Raw genomic sequence first — 19,366 nt, 5'->3', positions numbered from 1 at the left:
TTCTGAATTACTTGCGGATGCCTGCCTGCAGTAAAGGCATTTGTATCTGAAAACTGTAGCAAGAGACCATGATTTGTAGATGACCAGTATCAGCATTCAACTCACAACAGTCTTTTGCTTATACTAAATTCTGTAACGTCATAGACTTCAAAAGGAAAATCAGTTACCTCTTGAGGAAAACGAAAGTAAACTTCTTTTCTTCAGCTTGAAATAGTTTTATGTACCAAAATAATCACAACTGAGCAAAATTCATTGGAAAATAACGACTCTCAAGTAAAGCAGTTCCCTGCGTTCTCGTTCAAGATCGGTTTCATGACAAGATCTCGTTTAGCACACGCCTCGTTAAACTTAAAGATCATTATAGTCTTGCCTAAATAAGAAAGACGTTTGACGTTAATTCGAGCATGAGAAACTATAGTCCTTTTAGCTTAAATATAGCACATGACCCATTACGTACAAAAAATACTAGTAAGTATTTCTTATTTAAAAGACGAACGATGTCCAATAAAACTTTGTTCCTAATTATATAAAACTGTGATATGTCCTCTATACAAGGTTTATTGCAGTTTGCCTGTCTATATTTTTCACGAAATGAATTCCTTATATGCAAATGAGCTGTGTTAGTATCGGCGTAATTTAACAGTACGCACCTACGGTTATTGTGTTTCATATATACTAGGCGGTAGGACAGTCACTGTTTGTAGGCCCAACATTTGCACCGTCGTTGTATCAATGGAGTCTCTCCATAGAACGTTTCAATATAAAACGTTACATTTGTAATATAGTGCAAAATCCTTTTTATTTTTTCCCATATCTACAGTTCCTACAACATTACCTCATTTCTGTATTCAGTATAGAGACGTCTTTGACCGGTTACAGATTTATATGAGCGCCACACTCATGATGTTAACAGAAAGATCGAGCTTCAATAACTGAACATGCTGGATTTCGATTTATGTACTGGCACTGTTCGTGATTTCAAAGTAAATATAACTGTGTGCGTATTCTGTATCTCGAGTTAGCAAAAGGCAAACGACTGCTTTCCAAGTTGAAGCGATAAACCTAAGTAGCAACAAGATATTTTGTCCACACAATATTGCAGTCGTTAAGTACGTAATTGTAATTACTGGTACTGACTGGTAAATTATTAAGATAATCTATTCAACATAATACAATGGTCATCATACTGTCTAAGTTCAAAATGGACTAGGATGCATCAGTCATAAGATAAGCCACATCATGAGAAAATCAACATAGTGTATTTGTGACCAACATGGATGCAGAGCAGCCTGCGCAGTCTGGTCAGGACCAATGTTGTTCACTATCGGTTTCTCTAATTGCAATAGGCTTTGAAAGCGAACAGCATGGATCCTGACCAGACTGTGCGGATGCGCAGGCTGCTCTGGATCCATACTGGTCGCAAATGCACTATGTTGGTTTTCTCAAGACGCGGCTCATATAAAGCAACTGACATGGTATTATACTGATAGATCTAACTCTTCCGTAAAACCTAATCTATCACTGTCGGAAAGTATCTCACGAAAAGATGAAAAGATCCAGTTCCATAATGAATACAGTTTTGTCATAATATGAAAAAATCTTCAGAAGAACAAATTAATTAAAGAAAAAAGCCCAACAAAAACTGGACATCTCACATAATTGGAATGTTCTGTATTTTCTACAGCATTCAAAGTATTTTCTTAGATTTCACAGTAAACATGTTATTGTCATTACTTAATTGCAGTATTAACTACTATTGATAGTTTATATCTCCGTATTCTGTAAACGAATAAAACTAAATGAAAGTTATAAGGCTGTGCTTATATATGTGGGATATCTACGCATGTATATAGATATACAATAGAAAAAGATTAAACTTACTTCAATTGTAGCTAGTAAATATAGACTGTATCCAGTTAATCAAACAGATAACAATATATTTAGCTGCACTGTTTACAACGTTTGAAGTATTAACAACTAGATTGTATTGTTTTATCGTCCAAACATGGTTTTCCTGGAAGTGTTGAGTAAATAATATTAAAAAAGAGCTGCATTTTGATGCCTATTGAGTGTTATCAATATTTCATTTTCCTTCAAATGCCACGATTGCTTTTATTATTGCAAATATGGTGTGTGTTTTATCGATATATGAGCGCCAGTAACTTTCCTACAATTACCCAGGGATATGAAAGGTTTCTTAATAGATGTCTGGTCTAAACCATTTAGGCAATGCACAATTATTAATTGTTTATCGACAACTATTCTTAAATGTTTCGCTCCGTTGAAAAGTTTTAAATAACACACAACATGCTTCGGACTATATCATAAATGTAATACTGTCACAAAACGGAATTTCAAACTGGACCAGAAATGTTTTTAGAAACCAACAAATGTTAAACGAACATAATGTCCAAGTTCTGATAGAAGACATGACATACCGATGCTATTTATTTTCCGATGCCCTGGCAGTAGAATTTGTTAGCCTGTTTACCAAAAACGTACGTTTTGTTTTGAAAGCAATATTGGTATTTTTCCGATGAAACTATACAATGTTCATCGTTAATTATATGGGAAATTTGCAAATTAAGCACAATATAATGATTCCAAATATCCCATTAAACTCAATCAGATTTGAATACGATCAAGAAAATAACAGACCTAAGTGAACCTAAAAGAGACTTTACGACTTAATTCATCTGCTCACAAAAACGTTAGCTGTAAGTGGCTGTAAGTGGCGCCTGGATGGCGTCAAAACTACTGAATATAAATGATCAATGATCAGTGATTGCCTAACCCACGAGAAAGAAGGTAGGAGGATAAGAAATAAGTTAATTCCATGTATGTTTATGTACTATTCTAGGAAAAAAAAAACAAAGTTTAGAGGCGCTGGGTGTCTTCGTCCAATCTTCAACTTTCATGAAGAACTACTTACTGCGTATTTTCTACATTTGCACTTTATGCTACTGTATACTGGAAAAATTATGTCTACTTAATACTTTAAATATATTTTGCACGATAATAACTTTAATATTCTGTATAAAATCTCGAATATGTTTATTCTGGGCATTTCTGTTAGTTGTGTCTTAAAAAAACCGTTATTGTAGGACATATAATTCTGAATTATTTGTCATAGAGATAGTACTGGAAAAATAGAGATACCACTTTTATCTATGAATACAAGCATAACCGATTCAAATAGCCATGCTATTTTGTCCTTCATACGCTAAGGGGGATGGGGGTAAGACTTATGACATATTGGAGCACCCCATTCCAAATTCTAGATGATTTTAAGACGGAACTTTAGTTGTCATTTACATATACAAATCTATCGAGATCATTGAGCTCCCTTATGATGATGTTGTGGTTTGAAGACAACCGTACGTACGTACATACACATTTTTACAGCTTCTTATAACGAATAATCGTAACTTGTTTGCTTTATACATGGTGCACATTTCATTACCCTCACAAGCAGATTCAATCAAGACGAGTCTGCTATTGTGTTGCCTTGTTGCGTTGTGTGTTTATATATAGTACGCCACATAATACTCAATCTTACGAGGTCTTAAGTGGCTGACACAACCTTTTGTCTTAGCAGATATTTCTAAAAATCACAAAACACAGGTCACATACAAGATTTTATGTTTAAGTTACGGCCTTTGACTGCATTTTCCGAAAATATATACATTGTATGTCATAAAAGGTCGTTGATTTTACTCATCGCACACGGAATCATACGCATTGATCTACAGTATTTTACCAGTAAACATTATCATAGTTCAAAACTCATATACACACGTTTTCCATTTGCTTTCAAAAATATCGTTGATTTTATGAAAAACAATTTCCAAGCTACATCTAAATTTCATATAATTAAACTGTTTGAAATTCTTTTCTGAGGCACCGAGGCAAAAAAACAAACTATTTCAATTTTAGGCACGAAAGGCAATTTTATGTTATTTTCCAGAAGATTTTTCAGAAAAGATCTTGATATTTAATGGTAATATTAAACTGTGAGGAAATGAATACAAACTTAAATTAGTTTATCACCGGATAGTGACCCACAAAATCCATTACTATTTCATATGATTTCTTACCCCGCTCGTTGGCATTGTACATACAAAATTTGCCCCCAAAATGTTTATGAAATAAAGCTTAGAAACAAAGATTATACTGTAGTATTTTGGGCAGACTTAATTAGATTCAGAAACTACGTGATCTTAATCACACATAGACTGATAATGGACGGAATACGACGTTATACAATAAAACATAGTTTTTATGCTGTTCATATTATATGCATATTGACAAGATTCCATTCATTTTGCATTATTAAGTATATACTTTTATCTTCTGTCTGGACTTATAACATTAATTCAGCTTTTATCATTTCGTAGTAAGTAGAGGAGAAATTGCATTCCAAACAAAACAATAATACGATAAATGTAGTTCTTCAAATGTGGTGGTGAAAGTCATTTATCCGTAAAACATAGAATAAAGCCCAGATGTGTAAATCAAATAACTGGGAACTTTTGTGTGATTTGATAAAACCGGCAACGCGTTCATCTTTCGAAAGATCATTAAAATACAAGATTATGAAAGTTCATAAAATCAGCTTGAAATTATCGGACCTCTTTCATTGCAGGCAAACTTCAAAAATAAAAATAAGCTAATGAACCTATGTATTCTGTTTTACCAATTTAAAGATGATATGTAAATTTACATTACAAGAATTTTCATTTCAGTATGCGTTATAAAATTTCTTCATCGCGCAAAATTGTCATCAAAATTGTAATTTTCCCAAAGTCTCCCTTTATGAAATTTTGTTTAAGTCCATACTTTTCAAATAAGTCTAGCACAAAATCATGCAGACGACCTTATAATTATTTTATCGGATGAATTTTCTCAATACATCTTATGTCGAAAAGGTAAAATCAAGTACACGCAGAACTTCCTTATACAGAAGAAACAGTCATATTCGGGGAAATATAGTGAAAATATTTTATTCTTATTAACATAATATCTACTCTTACACTAGAATAATTATCCAATATAAGTAACCATGTTCGAAAAACGTGAATGTCTCGAAACTAAACGCTAAAGCAGTGTTTGTATTAATATAAAAATGACTTGCATTTACATAAAAATACATAAAAAGTGATACATGTACCACTAAACAAAGAATAAAATAACGCAATTGGCACCACGTGGAAAAAGGTTAGTGTCAAAAGCACTATCGAGATTTTATATCAGTTAATGGTGCATACCAAACCTCTGTTTTTAACCGTGTCAGGTACAAAATTCACAGAACAGTGTATAAAATGACGTCTTTTTATCCCCCAAAAACTCTTTGCCCTTGTCATCAATGGAATTTGTTCCCATAGTAAGGTTGTTCTATCGTTCTCAATGCATCGGGGTTAGCTTTAAGCAAATTACAATTCAATATAATTCTTTTGGCTGGTTTCATTAAGAAAAAGGTGCATGTTTAAGTAAAACGCTCATATAATTTCGACTTCTACGATCAATGTATACAGTAAAATTACTATTTGTTCCATGTCAGATGGAATCATACTATAATAGACATATTACGCTTTTTAACATATTGTTAGTACTTAGAACTATTTGAACAGAACCAATAGAACCCTTGGAAGTAATAATTGAATTTAGCTTACCAGATAGGCTTACTTCACCTACGCATACATACGCATGGACAGAAATCACAACATCTTAAAGTAGTCAATAATAAGTTTTAAACATTTCACAAAGGTTTCTAGCTTTATTCAATATACTCATATAAACGAAATAAATCATGTTGTTTGTTCTTAAATCAACTAATTTACGAAACAGAAAATCGTATAATTTTCTCATTTCCCATGGGATTTGAATATTGTTCCAAAAAATGGAAAATCGTTTATCGCTCTTGAAATATTAATAAAATATTCATTACTTTTCTAAATCTTCACACCGGCGTTCTTCTGAACATATGCAAACATGTTTAGATGGATCATTTAGGCGAAAGATACGAGCACAGCCGTCATTTCAATTCTCTTTGAATTGACAAAGGGGAAATTGGAATCAAATTAATGAAATAAAACTAGTCAAATTTGATCTCATCAGTCCATATCACGGTCTAGACGTGTAGATCCAGGACAAGAGGACCATGATGGTCCTGAATCGCTCACCTGTCCCCACATGACCCAGTTTTAAACCGAGTATGATGTCGTTTTTTTCTATTATTTGACATTGTGACCTAGTTTTTGAGCTCATGTGACCCAGTGTTGAATCTGACCTAGATATCATCAAGATAAAAATTCTAACCAATTCTCATGAAGATCCACTGAAAAATATGGCCTCCAGAGAGGTCACAAGATTTTTTATTATTTGACCTACTGACCTAGTTATTGAAGGCACGTGACCCAGTTTCGAAATTGATCTAGATATCATCAAGGTGAACATTCTGACCAATTTTCATGAAGATCCATTCAAAAGTATGGCCTCTAGAGAGGTCAAAAGGTTTTTCTATTTTTAGACCTACTGACCTAGTTTTTGACCGCAGTTGATCCAGTTTCAAACCTGACCTAGATATCATCAAGATGAACATTCAGACCAATTTTCATATAGTTCCCGTGAAAAATATGGCCTCTAGAGAGGTCACAAGGCTTTTTTGTTATTTGACCTACTGACCTAGTTATTAAAAACACGTGACCAAGTTTCGAAAAAGACCTAGATATCATCAAGGTGAACATTCTGACTTACTTTCATGAAGATCCCTTGAAAAGTATGGCCTCTAGAGAGGTCACAAGGTTTTTCTATTTTTAGACCTACTGACCTAGTTTTTGACCGCAGTTAAACCAGTTTCGAACTTGACCTAGATATCATCAAGATAAAAATTCTGACCAATTTTCATACAGATCCCATGAAAAATATGGCCTCTAGAGAGGTCACAAGGTTTTTTTGTTATCTGACCTACTGACCTAGTTATTGAGGGCATGTGACCCAGTTTCGAACTTGACCTAAATATCATCAAGGTGAACATTCTGACCAATTTTCATGAAGATCCATTCACAAGTATGGCCTCTACAGAGGTCACAAGGTTTTTCTATTTTTAGGCCTACTGACCTAGTTTTTGACCGCAGTTGACCCAGTTTCGAACTTGACCTAGATATCATCAAGATGAACATTCAAACCAATTTTCATACAGATCCCATGAAAAATATGGCCTCTAGAGAGGTCACAAGGTTTTTTTATTATTTGACCTACTGACCTACTTTTTGACCGCAGTTGACCCAGTTTCGAACTTGACCTAGATATCATCAAGATGAACATTCTGACCAACTTTCATACAGATCCCATGAAAAATATGGCCTCCAGAGAGGTCACAAGGTTTTATTATTATTTGACCTACTGACCTAGTTTTTGACGGCACCAGACCCAGTTTCGAACTTGACCTAGATATCATCAAGGTGAACATTCTGAATAACTTTCATGAAGATCCATTGAAAAATATGGCCTCTAGAGAGGTCACAAGGTTTTTTTATTATTTGACCTACTGACCTAGTTTTTGACCACAGTTGACCCAGTTTCGAAACTTGACCTAGATATCATCAAGATAAACATTCAAACCAATTTTCATACAGATCCCATGAAAAATATGGCCTCTAGAGAGGTCACAAGGTTTTTTTATTATTTGACCTACTGACCTAGTTTTTGATCGCAGTTGACCCAGTTTCGAACTTGACCTAGATATCATCAAGATAAACATTCTGACCAACTTTCATAAAGATCCCATGAAAAATGTGACCTCTAGAGTGGTCACAAGCAAAAGTTTACGCACGCACGGACGCACGCACGGACGCACGCACGCACGGACGACGGACGACGGACGCTGCATGATCACAAAAGCTCACATTGTCACTTTGTGACATGTGAGCTAAAAACACACAGAAAACAAATTATTCGCCATGAATAAAAACGCCTGTCGGATTAGACGTGTAGCATTCCATTTGAAATTCTCTTAATACTTGGCTACTTTGTGCGGTTCTATTTTTTCTGATTTTATGTCTCTGTGCGATATATCATATTCCCTTCTTATGAAACATTTTATTTACTATTCTGTGTGTTTCTGCTATATCTAATATGATTTTTGTTGTGATTTTACGATTATTTAGTACATGAATTTAAGAAACAGTTTATTTATTATCATCAGTGTGACTACTATGTTAAATGCAGGTCCTTTTTTAACATTCAAGCGATAAAGAACATGTGTAAGCTTCAAAACGTGACTTCTGAATAAAACATTTTTGACATCAGTAGTTATATTTCTGCTGATTATTCCGTCTCTTTGTAGCTTTTTTGTCGGCTAAGACAAAGCAATAAAGAATATTTGCTGAATTCACTGCTTGTGCAGAGAGTAGTAACATTTCCCACGATCAAAATGTCTCAGAGACATTCAATGATTGAGAAGGTAAATGGTAATTTCGAACATGTACACTTACCATTGGAATGATGGAAAGAAATGCATTTCTTTCCCTAACTGTGTAATTTTCCTCTAATGAAAAAACAGCATCTCTACCACGTGATATGTAAACTGAATGCAAATGAAGAAGATATAGAGTATCATAATCACCCATATAAAATGACATTGGGTGACCTTTCGTTCTATTGTTATTAACTATGAAGACGTACGTGTTTAACCGGACTGCAATCGTCTGCGTGACATTGCCGTACGTAAATGAGAAAACAAAATTATGCATGTTTCTTCTCTGACAATAATGAAAATCACAACGGTGTTTCATAACTATTATGACTATTATCTTTCCCTTGCTATAATTCTTTACGATTGTTTAAATTTTCCAGACTCTGAACGCCCTTATTAATTAAAGTAATCACCATATAGGCAGTGGAATATTATATAATGATGAGGCAAAAACGTTCTGATGTCAGTTGATTCAAGGAAAGAAGTAGTTTTGCCTTCACCCTACTGCGGTTGTTAAGTCGAAGAAACTAACTGGATGTGCAAGCTATATTGAACAAAGGAAAAATGTTAGCATTATATATCGGGAACAGCAGAAAAATGATTATACAGGAAAGCGGAAGGAATCGAAACCTCATTATTCATGCATTGTTACTACTTGCAGATTATCAATATGGACCAAAGTAAAACATCAGAGACGAAGAATTTCGTCCCTCAGATGAAGTTTGATAAAAAATAAAACCGTAAAGTGTTATCATTAATATTGTTGTTATCATATAAACGTCAAAAATACTTGAGTCGACAAGTAAATTGTTAACATGTTACAATTATTAAATACAAGTACGCGGTACAATGGTCAACACAATATCTCATTTCAAAATGTACTGGTTTGTATCAATCATGTTCTTCATACAAAACAACTGACAGGATATAATACTGATATATCTGACGCTTCTAGAAAACGCAATCCGTCACTGTCGGAACATCTCCGAGAAAAGATGAATAGATCCAGTTCCATTATTGAATACTGTTTTGGCATAATAAGAAAAATATTCTTCTAAGGAAGAAAATCTGACAGTTTGTATCGGTATGCTGTAACTATTAAATACTTAATGGAAGTTTTTTATGTTTTAGTGTAACACAGGCTTCGTTACAGAAACGTTCGTACAGCAACAACTAGACTTTACACGATAATTTATATATAATAATTACGCTTCCTTTATAAATATTAAGCCATGTGTTCAAAACTATGCAAGGTCTACTATCATAATTTATTTTCAAAAAGTTTTGCATAAAATAAACAGGAAGGATATATTATAGCTTTTGCAATGAATTTCACTGTTGAACAGTAAGTAACTTTTATGGCCTGTGTAGGAATTGAGTATGTAGATGTCATATTTTTAGTACAACTTAATTTAACCGTCAAGCAGTGCTCAGTTGACAAGAACCCTTAATTAATACAGTGTTCGGCTGGTACGGCTTTTAGCTTTTAATATTTGCACAGTTTATTGATTTAGTTTTAGTATCTATATGTGATTTACAATTACAGGGCTGATTGAAATTTATGTTTACTAAAACTTAAAAAAAACTGCAATTAAAAGCGAATCGAAAGTGTTATCAATGTATCATTTTCTTCAAATGCAACGCTTGCTGTTTTTCATCAAAGTATTATTGTGTTTTATAGATGAATAAGCGCCATTAGTTTTCTACAACTGTCCAGGGAGCTAAAAGGTTTCACATTAGCTGTCTGGTTCCTGAATATTAAGGCTAGATACAGTTATTTATTTGTTGTTAAGTCGACAAGAATTCGGAAAAAAAATTCTTTGCCGTTCCCAAAATGAAGTGAAGATCTATGATTGGTTACAATTACGATTAATATCACATTATTTTGCTTGATGCTATAATATCAATTTAATACTAAAACGAAAAAAGTGTTTAAGCAACCATATGAATTTTGAAAAAAATAGTAAACGAAAACCATTCAATCTCTTGTAACGACATTCTGCCAGATACTCCTACCCCGACAGTAATAACCCATCGACCCGTTGGTAATGAATATAGTCTGTGCTTGTGTTATATTTTGAAGCAATACAGTTGTTTTCTGATGAAAATATATAGAATCCAACGTTAATCATATGGCCGTTTTGCAAATGAAGCACACTATAATGGCCCTTAATTGCCTTTACTGAATCCAATTTGAATACGATCAAGAGAAACGGTACTTGTGTGAAAATGAAAAAAAGACTAGTTTATGACTTAATTGATCTGCATACAAAACCAGTACTGAAAGCGGCGCCTCTCTGGCGTCAGAATAAGCGAAAATAAGAATTATCGACTGCCCAAAACTGTATGAAAAATATATTACATTTATAATGAAATAAGCAAATCTACTTTGAAATATATGTGACTCCTTTAAACAATTATAAATTTCTACCGACCAAGAAGATATATATCCCTCAAGTACATTAAACAATACAACGATAGGAGTCGATGTGGCGTTCAAATCAATCAATTCCAAGGCATGAAGAATCCGCCTAAAGAAGTTTCTGAGAGGCGGGTGCAAAATTTCTCTATTTCGTACTAGAATTGCTTCAGAGAACCAGATTACGATCATTTGACTATTTCGGACGTCCCAAGATATCATATTTTCTACGAAATTGTGTCTAAAAACGTAACATACACAACCAGTCTAATACATCCACATTTCTTCCAAACGTATGAAACACTGAAATTTCAATTAAACTTTTTAAGATGGACAAATTGCAATATCTGCTTCTGACAATACAGTGAATTTCTGTTGTTGTTTCAATAGCTCAGGCACACCTTTTGTTTCACATTTACAGCAAAAGGTGTACACTTCGATATTCGTTTTATTACAGTGATTAAAACCGAACATTTTTGACTGGCCTCAATTCCAGTATTTTTACAAAAAGTTAATAACACTTTTATGTTGTACTACTATTGCAGAAATAATCAATTTGTATAATGTACTGTTTTCATTCTCTCTTACAAAATAGTTGCGATGTGCAATTGATTTCAAGATATTACAGAGATATATAAAGAAGATAATGGAGCTGTAATTTGATACTTAGATACATATCCTTAACCTTTAGGAAAGCATACATAAAATGGAGTATGTAGGGAAATACTTATTTAATTGCATACTTTATTAATATTCTTCCCCGCATATATACTGACCATCCATTTAATATTAATGAATTCATGAACAATAAACATGCACAAGACAAAAGATCATAACAATTAAAATAGACAGGAGATACTCCACAGATAAACAAATACTTCTATGTGCATTTAATTTAAGGTTGAAAGTTATTTTCATTATAGCATTTATCAATAATACTGATTTATTTAAAACCCTCACCGAAAGATAAACAATAATAGACTTCACAATTAATTTTTAAGAATTTCCTCTTTACAAATGACTGCATGAAATATACAACTTCTAGAATTCATATGAAACCATTTGAATGCCCTTCTGAGACAAATAAAAGCAAAATAAGCGCCAAACGCGTGTGTAGCGAAATGATGTTCTACCCTTTTCTTTTTTTTCAGTGCAAGCCTTAAAGGTAAAATTTACTGTTTTGTTGTAACTCGAAAAATCTTTTTAAAAAAGCACTATATTAACCATATTCACAAGTTCTCAGAGACCATATCTAATACAGATATTGTACAATTATGATCATGTTGTGGTTTTATTTTTTTTAAATTGCAGAAGAATCTACATCAACTTAACGTAAAACGCCATGGCAAATGAACGTCATTTTTCTAATATTTTAAAATATTTTAAAATAGAGCGTGGTAAATTAATACCTTGACCGTATGCAGGTATACTGAGTTAATTTTACAAAAGGCCATCTTTACGACTGTTTCTATAAAATGAAAACTGTTGACATTCTAGTTTTTTTACATATTACATTATTATATACTATTAGTGTTATGTCTAGACAGAGACATTCATTTATTTAGCTTTCAATACCTCCTAGTAAGTAGGAGGGAAATGGTATTCTCTAACCCAACCCATTTATTATCATGTCTTGTTTTCATTCCTTTAAGGTTTCTTAACTATACTTATTTAAATCGATTTCAAAGACAGCTGTTCAACTGAATTACTCTACAGTTAACATACTCTACTGGTATCATAAGAGGACCCTATAAAGGGATTTATCTCAAACGAATCTTCAAAAGTTTTACTGACATCTACAAAAACCAAATACCTATTTCAAAAAATATTAAATAGCCATATATACTTATATTTTACTTCTGTTACGTCAAGCATTTTAATTTTCAGAAAAAAACGACGTTGTTTCTGTTCTTAGTCATAGAAATTGATTATTTCGGCTTTGTAAAATTTACATGACAGAATGATATTTTTGTTAACGTAACAAATAAGAAACATACATTGACGTGGAATCAAAATTAATAGTGTTACTGAGAAAAGAAAAAAGTCCTTTCCTTGTTATTGAATACTGAACTTAAAACAAGACAATTAAATGTAGCACTTCTTTTAAGTATGTTCTATGTCATTTTTTCATTTCATAGTAAACAGATGAGTATTTATACTATACATGCACAATAACACACACCTCTTAATCTAAACTGAGCGTTTCAATTTTGTTGCCCTCTAGACGTACAATAAGTTTAACCATTTACAAACTAAATATAGTTAGACTGCAACTCATAGGGTTTCATTTCACATAATGCGTCTTCCGGCGAGATGGATTTAAAATATCTCGTGTACAATGACTATTCAACACTATTGAAAATATATATAATTACGTTTTAACAATGTAACATAACATATTTTAACTTTAGAATTAAAACAACGAATAATTATATGATTCCAGGGAACAGAATCAGGCGACAGCTGTTTTAAATCATTTCGCACTTTTATGCTAAGAAACTTGCTGTAAACAACAATTCAACCTATGTCTTACATTCAACAAAATAGATCTGTCATCTCATAAAGTTAAAAAAGAAAGCATACCTTGTTTTTCTTTTTGTACAAACAAAAGTTACTTCTGGTACATCGAGAAGAGCTTCGTTTGTCCCATATGATGCCATCTTATGTCATTAATTCAGCCATATTGGCACATTATCTATATTCGCTAACAGTCTTAGAAAAACTTAAATAACGTTTGAAAGTATATCCAAAGCAATTATTTCAATATCAACATCTGCCTCATTTTAATCAAAACTATAACAGAAACTCCGTGTCTGATCATAGACCTAGCACATTTTCTTAGTCCAACTAGGAACAAATTGGTTTATTGCTTATCAAATGATTACTTTAAAGAAATATACCTCAGTATACAGCATGATCATGTGTCCATTACTACATAAATGTATTCATTAAAACTCTTCCACCAAAAGGTCTTTTTTATTGTACTTTCTAAGTTATGACGATAGAACACAAGCCATCGCGATGTCTACTTTATGACTGAAGCCAAGGACCATTATCACAATAAAACATGCAATCGCAAACATGTGATGGTTAGTTTCCAATAACCAAACAGTAAAACAAAACCAATACAAAACTAATACTTAGTAATGAAAGAGTTTTGCTGCCGTTATAGCAAAATCCTATTAACAAAAAAGCTTTCCCGATCGAATGTTCATTTTCTATTTTGTTTGCGAATTTCGTGATGCTGTAGCATTACGAATGGAATTACATAAGCTGTGTAACAGGCGTTTTAAAATTAGATGTAACAAGTGTTTCAATTTATATAAACAGAAATCGACTAAAACTAAGTGTGATTGTCTTGTTTGTTTGTTTTGGGTCTAACGCCGTTTTTCAACAGTATTTCAATAATATCATGCCGGGGTAATGGTCTTGTACAATTTAAATTTGTTTGCGATGTATTCAGATGATTAATTAAATTCTGTACAATATCGAAGCAAAGCTTACATGTTTCTGATTACAGAATGTGAAACGTTTCTGTAAAAATAGATACTTTCCATAAATATTTCAAAAAGTGGAAATAAATTTTCTTTACACAAACTCTTTCCGACGCATCGTAAATCAAAAGCTCTAAAGATAGTTAATAAATACACCGGCATAACCATTTCTCCTTCTGTTTTTAATATATTAATACAACGTGTATTATTCATATATCATTGAATTGAATTTGCAAACATAGAACGCAACCGTACAAATATAGCATACTTGGTTTAAACACTGGCTTAAACCTAGGACAAGGCATAATAACAACACCAAGTCAAAGTATATGGCCGCCAATGGGTACTTACAGACTTTATCAAATATATTAGGAGATCCTTTGGAAGAATAGAAAGCAGCCAAGCAAAATAATAGCAGAATAGAATTGAATGAATATGTTCAATTAGGGGTAATGAAATAAGAATTATCTATCCGCAAGATTTAGTAATCCAATATTCCCTTGTAAAGTTAAGTAATTTACTTAGACGTCGCTGGTAAAATTCAGCAAATGAGTAATATTAATTCAATAACGTCTTGTGAAACTAGTTGATTAGGTAAACTCTAGTTAAACTCTGAAAAAACAACCGCTTGTTAAATTCAGAAAAAGAGTATATATAACCAATGATAAAATCCAAACAATGAGTAATTTCTGTAAATGTTTGGTAAAATGTAGTAATAAGGTAGTCAGAAATTCAAGGTATTATCAGTAAAATCATCACAGGCAAAATTTAGTAAGCAAGTAAACATGGTCAAAATTCAACTATTTGTTTACTATGTGCACTAAATTTTAGGTAAATTTGTGAACATAAGCAAAGAAAGATATATTATTTAAGATATGCTAGGCGTCCAATGGTAATTTTTAGGCATGCATTTTCTCAGACATTTGTTAAGAGCATGGATAATCCATTTCGTTGAATCCTGTTAGTGTAGTAATACTTTTGTTCCATTTTGTAATTGAAACTATATGTTATTGCTGTCCTATGTGGAAGCGACGTTTTAAAGCAACAAATGTAAATTTTCTTATTGGTATTACAATTCATAGAAAAAAACTTTGCATTAAAAAAAAAGTTGTATTCGAAGAAAATACAAGATTTCCCAATTACCTCATTGTTACGGAATATCGCTTCAAGGGAAAACGTGTTTTTATTTTTGTTTTGTTTTGTTGACAAGTCATTACAAAAGGACATATAAATTGCGCAATAAATTTGACGAACAACTTTCCTGGCATATTGTGAAATAATTTCCGCAGGAATACACCAAGTAAAATCTATAATTTCAATTTGCCAACCATTGAAATATTTATACTCCTGTTAAATTATGCAATTAATAAACTCCGACAGACGGAAGAAAAAATATTAGTGATTTATTATTTAATAACGAAACAAACAGTGGTAGTTTAATGAGCTTTAAATCAATATGTGCACAAATACATGAAAACGCATTTCACTCCATCGTGAAAAGGTTCGTGTAAATTGGTGAGAAATATAAACAACTAAACACACATGTGTCCGATTATTGAACATAATATAAAAGTCGAACATAGACACAAATCTACTGCCATATTTATGCATATTCTCTATTTGAACATCTGCTATATCTGCTTTAATTTAAAATTAATAGCCTCATGAAACTTTAAGGATGTTAGTGTTACATATGATATCATAATATAGCATTATCATTTTATTGTTTTAAATAACACTGATTTATAAATATTCTAGCATGTTTTATCAATAAATTTACATAATTTTCTCTCTTTTCTTTCATGAAATATCATTGACTGCATGAAGAATAGGCTTCCATGTTACATCCAACATTGAGGTAAACCATTTTGGAATTCTCTTCCGGGGCAGATAAAGTTAAAACAAGTTTCAATTTAAAGCGTCAATGGCGTTTGTAACTTAATGAAAAATTGTAGAACACGTTTTTAGAACAGACCTTCAAATTAAATCGTGATAGTAAGATTTCAAGAAACCTATACAAATTGAATTGATTTAAAAATTATTCAGAAAATTCATTTTTTGACGGATTTACCATTTCACAAGTTACCATACTCATTGTCAGGGTCTTGTATTTTTGAAAGCTGTAGGAACTATTTGATTGGAGAAAAGATTTGAATCGATATTTTGTAAAGTGCAGAAGCAAAAGTCATATTTTTTAATTTTGGGCGGAATTTCATTATGTTCGTATGTATTCAGGTTTGTTTTGGAAACAACGCATACTGCAATAATTCCTTAATCTCACACAGGTGAATAATAAACTGATAGATCCATTAACGCAGTTATGTTTATTTGATTATATAAGTAATGTTCTTATACCGATATTTTTGCATTTTGTATACTTTTTGTGTGATTCCAGACTGAGATATTCATTCAAAGCTTTCATTCTCCGTTAATAAATATGAATGATATTCACTGAGTGCATATGTACTTCTTCATTCCTTTACGAAATTGTATCGGGCATATAAGATTTCTTGTTTAATGCTAATTTATAACGACCGCTGTGTCTGAAATAATTAAGCTTGCATTTTAGAAAAAAGAAGAAACAAGACTTCTGATGACACAAATCTTTCTCTTGGTTTTTGTTTGAAGACAGTTTCGCTGGTAACTAGCTGGTACCTCGTCTAGTCAAATATTTCTGGGTTTTGGCCAGAGATGACTTATGCACTAAACAATACGTTTTATGCCTTGCATGACATAAAAAAAGCAATAAGGAACTTATCCAATTTTAAGGTATATTTTCACGATACTCGACAGCTTGGTAGGGTAATATTAAACGACTACGCTACAAGTAAGTAACATCCTCGTCATACATGGAATATGACTTCCAAGGCAATAAGAAGTTCTCTAGATAAAACAAGTGACTATCAAAAAAAGAATAGTAAAAATTAGAAGCATTATAGCTATATTTATTGAAAAATTTACAACATTTTTGAAGTAGCTTCGTCTACAACTTGTCATTTAACAAAACTACTTTGTTCCCATTGCAAAATCTTAGTAAAACAGTATTTACGACTAACATCTTAACTCTTCTTTTTAATGGGGTTCGCCTTACTTACAACAATGTAAACTAGTCAAGGAGCTCAATTTTGACTTTATTGCTGTCAGTATGTAAAGGAGAAAACATCCTTCTTGTTCTTTAAAATCCAACATAGAGAAAAAATTGAAATATATCATAGCAGTTTTTCTTCCTTTAAACTTTAGAAACATAATCATCATGTAGTGAAAATACTTGATTTCATTCTTTAAATATTTATATGCATGGAATCAGTGATAAAGAGAGATGAAAAAAAATTTAATTCTATTTATTTAAGTATATTTTTTCAAAGCGATTTAATATTCAAAGAAAATTCACTCAATATTAAAGATAGGGTTATGTGCTTGATTTTTGTTAGACTGACTTGAAGATTTTGATTGTAATAATAAATATTCTATTTTTACATTAGCCAATTTTGAATCGATGCAATTCTAAATATTTTACTATATTAAGTGGAGTCCTTATACTGCTGCTTAATTTATGCTATTAGTTTGATTGACTTAACATTAAAACCGATCTATTGTCAAAATTAACATAAAGAAAGATTGTAGAGCTGAATGTCTTGCACTAAATGCATAGGATACAATAGATTATGTATCCCTATTACCATTTAACGTCTTCCGGATAAATGACATTACGCCGTCTCTTCCGGTTAATCTAACGTGCATAACTACCTTAAAATGTAAACATGTTCAATACCTGGACGAATGGAAGGAAATATTTTATTTTATAATGCCGAGCGGCGAAAAATGGGCCAATAATTTTAATACTGTTTCAAAACTCTCTCTTCAGCGACGTGCAAAATAAGACTTGTAAAAGCAACAATTCAGCCTTTTTTGTTCAATCAACAAATTCGATATAGTCAAAACAAGAGAAACATACCTTGGTGTTCTCTTTTTACAAACAAATGTGACTTCTGGTACATCGAGAAGTGTTTCATTCGTACCATATGATGCCATCTTATGCCATTAATTTAGCCATATTGGCATGTGATACACATTTACCAACTTAAAAAATAATTAAATTAAATTTATCAAAAAGAGTCTGCTTTATTCCTTAAACGTACGTATGTTCTTCGTTAGTCACTTTTAGTCACAACTATCTGCGAAAATTCCATATTGATCACAGTACATTTTCTTATTCCTAATAGAGAACAAATTTCTTTATTGCCTTAAAAATGATTATACAGAAGTATTATAAGTACATAGTAGTTGAAAGCACATTTTATTATCCATTAGATTATATTATTTGTATTTATTAAAACTCCTCCACAAATGAGTTATTACTGTTAAACATAATCAGTATTATACGACGATAGAACACAAGCCATCACGATGTCTACTTTAGGACTGAAGCCAAGGACCATTATCACAATAAAACATGCAATCGCAAACATGTGATGGTTAGTTTCCAATAACTTTGCCCAATGGTAAAATAAAACCAATACAAAACTTATATTTAGTAATGGAAGAGTATTGCTGCTATTATAGCGCAATTCTGTTAACCGAAACGCATTCCCAATCAAGTGTTAGTTTTCTACTTTGTTCACAGATTACGCGGTGCTGTAACAATACGGATAGAACGAATGGTCTATTAGTAAATAAGTTAACATGAAAAAATGGCGATGACCTACAATTTAAACTGTTTTGTGATATATTTATATAGTTTAGCTATGTAAAGGTGGTGTTTAGATTGCAATTGAATACATAATCTTTTTTTTTTTCTGTAAGAAAATGTATTTCTAAATTTGCAATGTCAGCTTTAAGTTTACTACAAACTACGAAGTATTTCAATCTATCTGTAAATTTCAAACACTGGAAGTAATATGTATTTGAAGCAATACTTCTGTATTTGATTATTAGCTTGATATACATAATTAAAATAATTGGGCCGCACCATGAGAA

At 32.1% G+C, this 19,366-nt stretch overlaps 1 protein-coding gene across 5 annotated transcripts in view; it reads right to left on the bottom strand.

Moving 5' to 3' along the window:
* LOC123546030 (endothelin-converting enzyme homolog) overlaps nt 1–18,790 on the bottom strand; it is an 81,593-nt gene extending 62,803 nt beyond the window's left edge. For 2 of the 5 annotated variants that reach the window (XM_053551009.1, XM_053551010.1), the window contains exon 1: nt 18,345–18,788. In XM_053551009.1, coding sequence (XP_053406984.1) covers nt 18,345–18,421 — 77 coding nt within the window. In that variant the 5' untranslated portion in view covers nt 18,422–18,788. Of the gene's footprint in view, nt 1–13,478; nt 13,883–18,344 lie in introns of those variants that run through there. The other 3 variants (XM_053551007.1, XM_053551008.1, XM_053551011.1) reach the window with 3 other exon arrangements.
* Nucleotides 18,791–19,366: the final 576 nt, after the last annotated feature.

The sequence above is a fragment of the Mercenaria mercenaria genome, chromosome 9 (genome assembly GCF_021730395.1).
Source record: "Mercenaria mercenaria strain notata chromosome 9, MADL_Memer_1, whole genome shotgun sequence".
Taxonomy (NCBI): Eukaryota; Metazoa; Mollusca; class Bivalvia; order Venerida; family Veneridae; genus Mercenaria; species Mercenaria mercenaria.
Note: the sequence above shows the minus strand (reverse complement) of the source record. Positions and strands in the feature narration are given on the sequence as shown.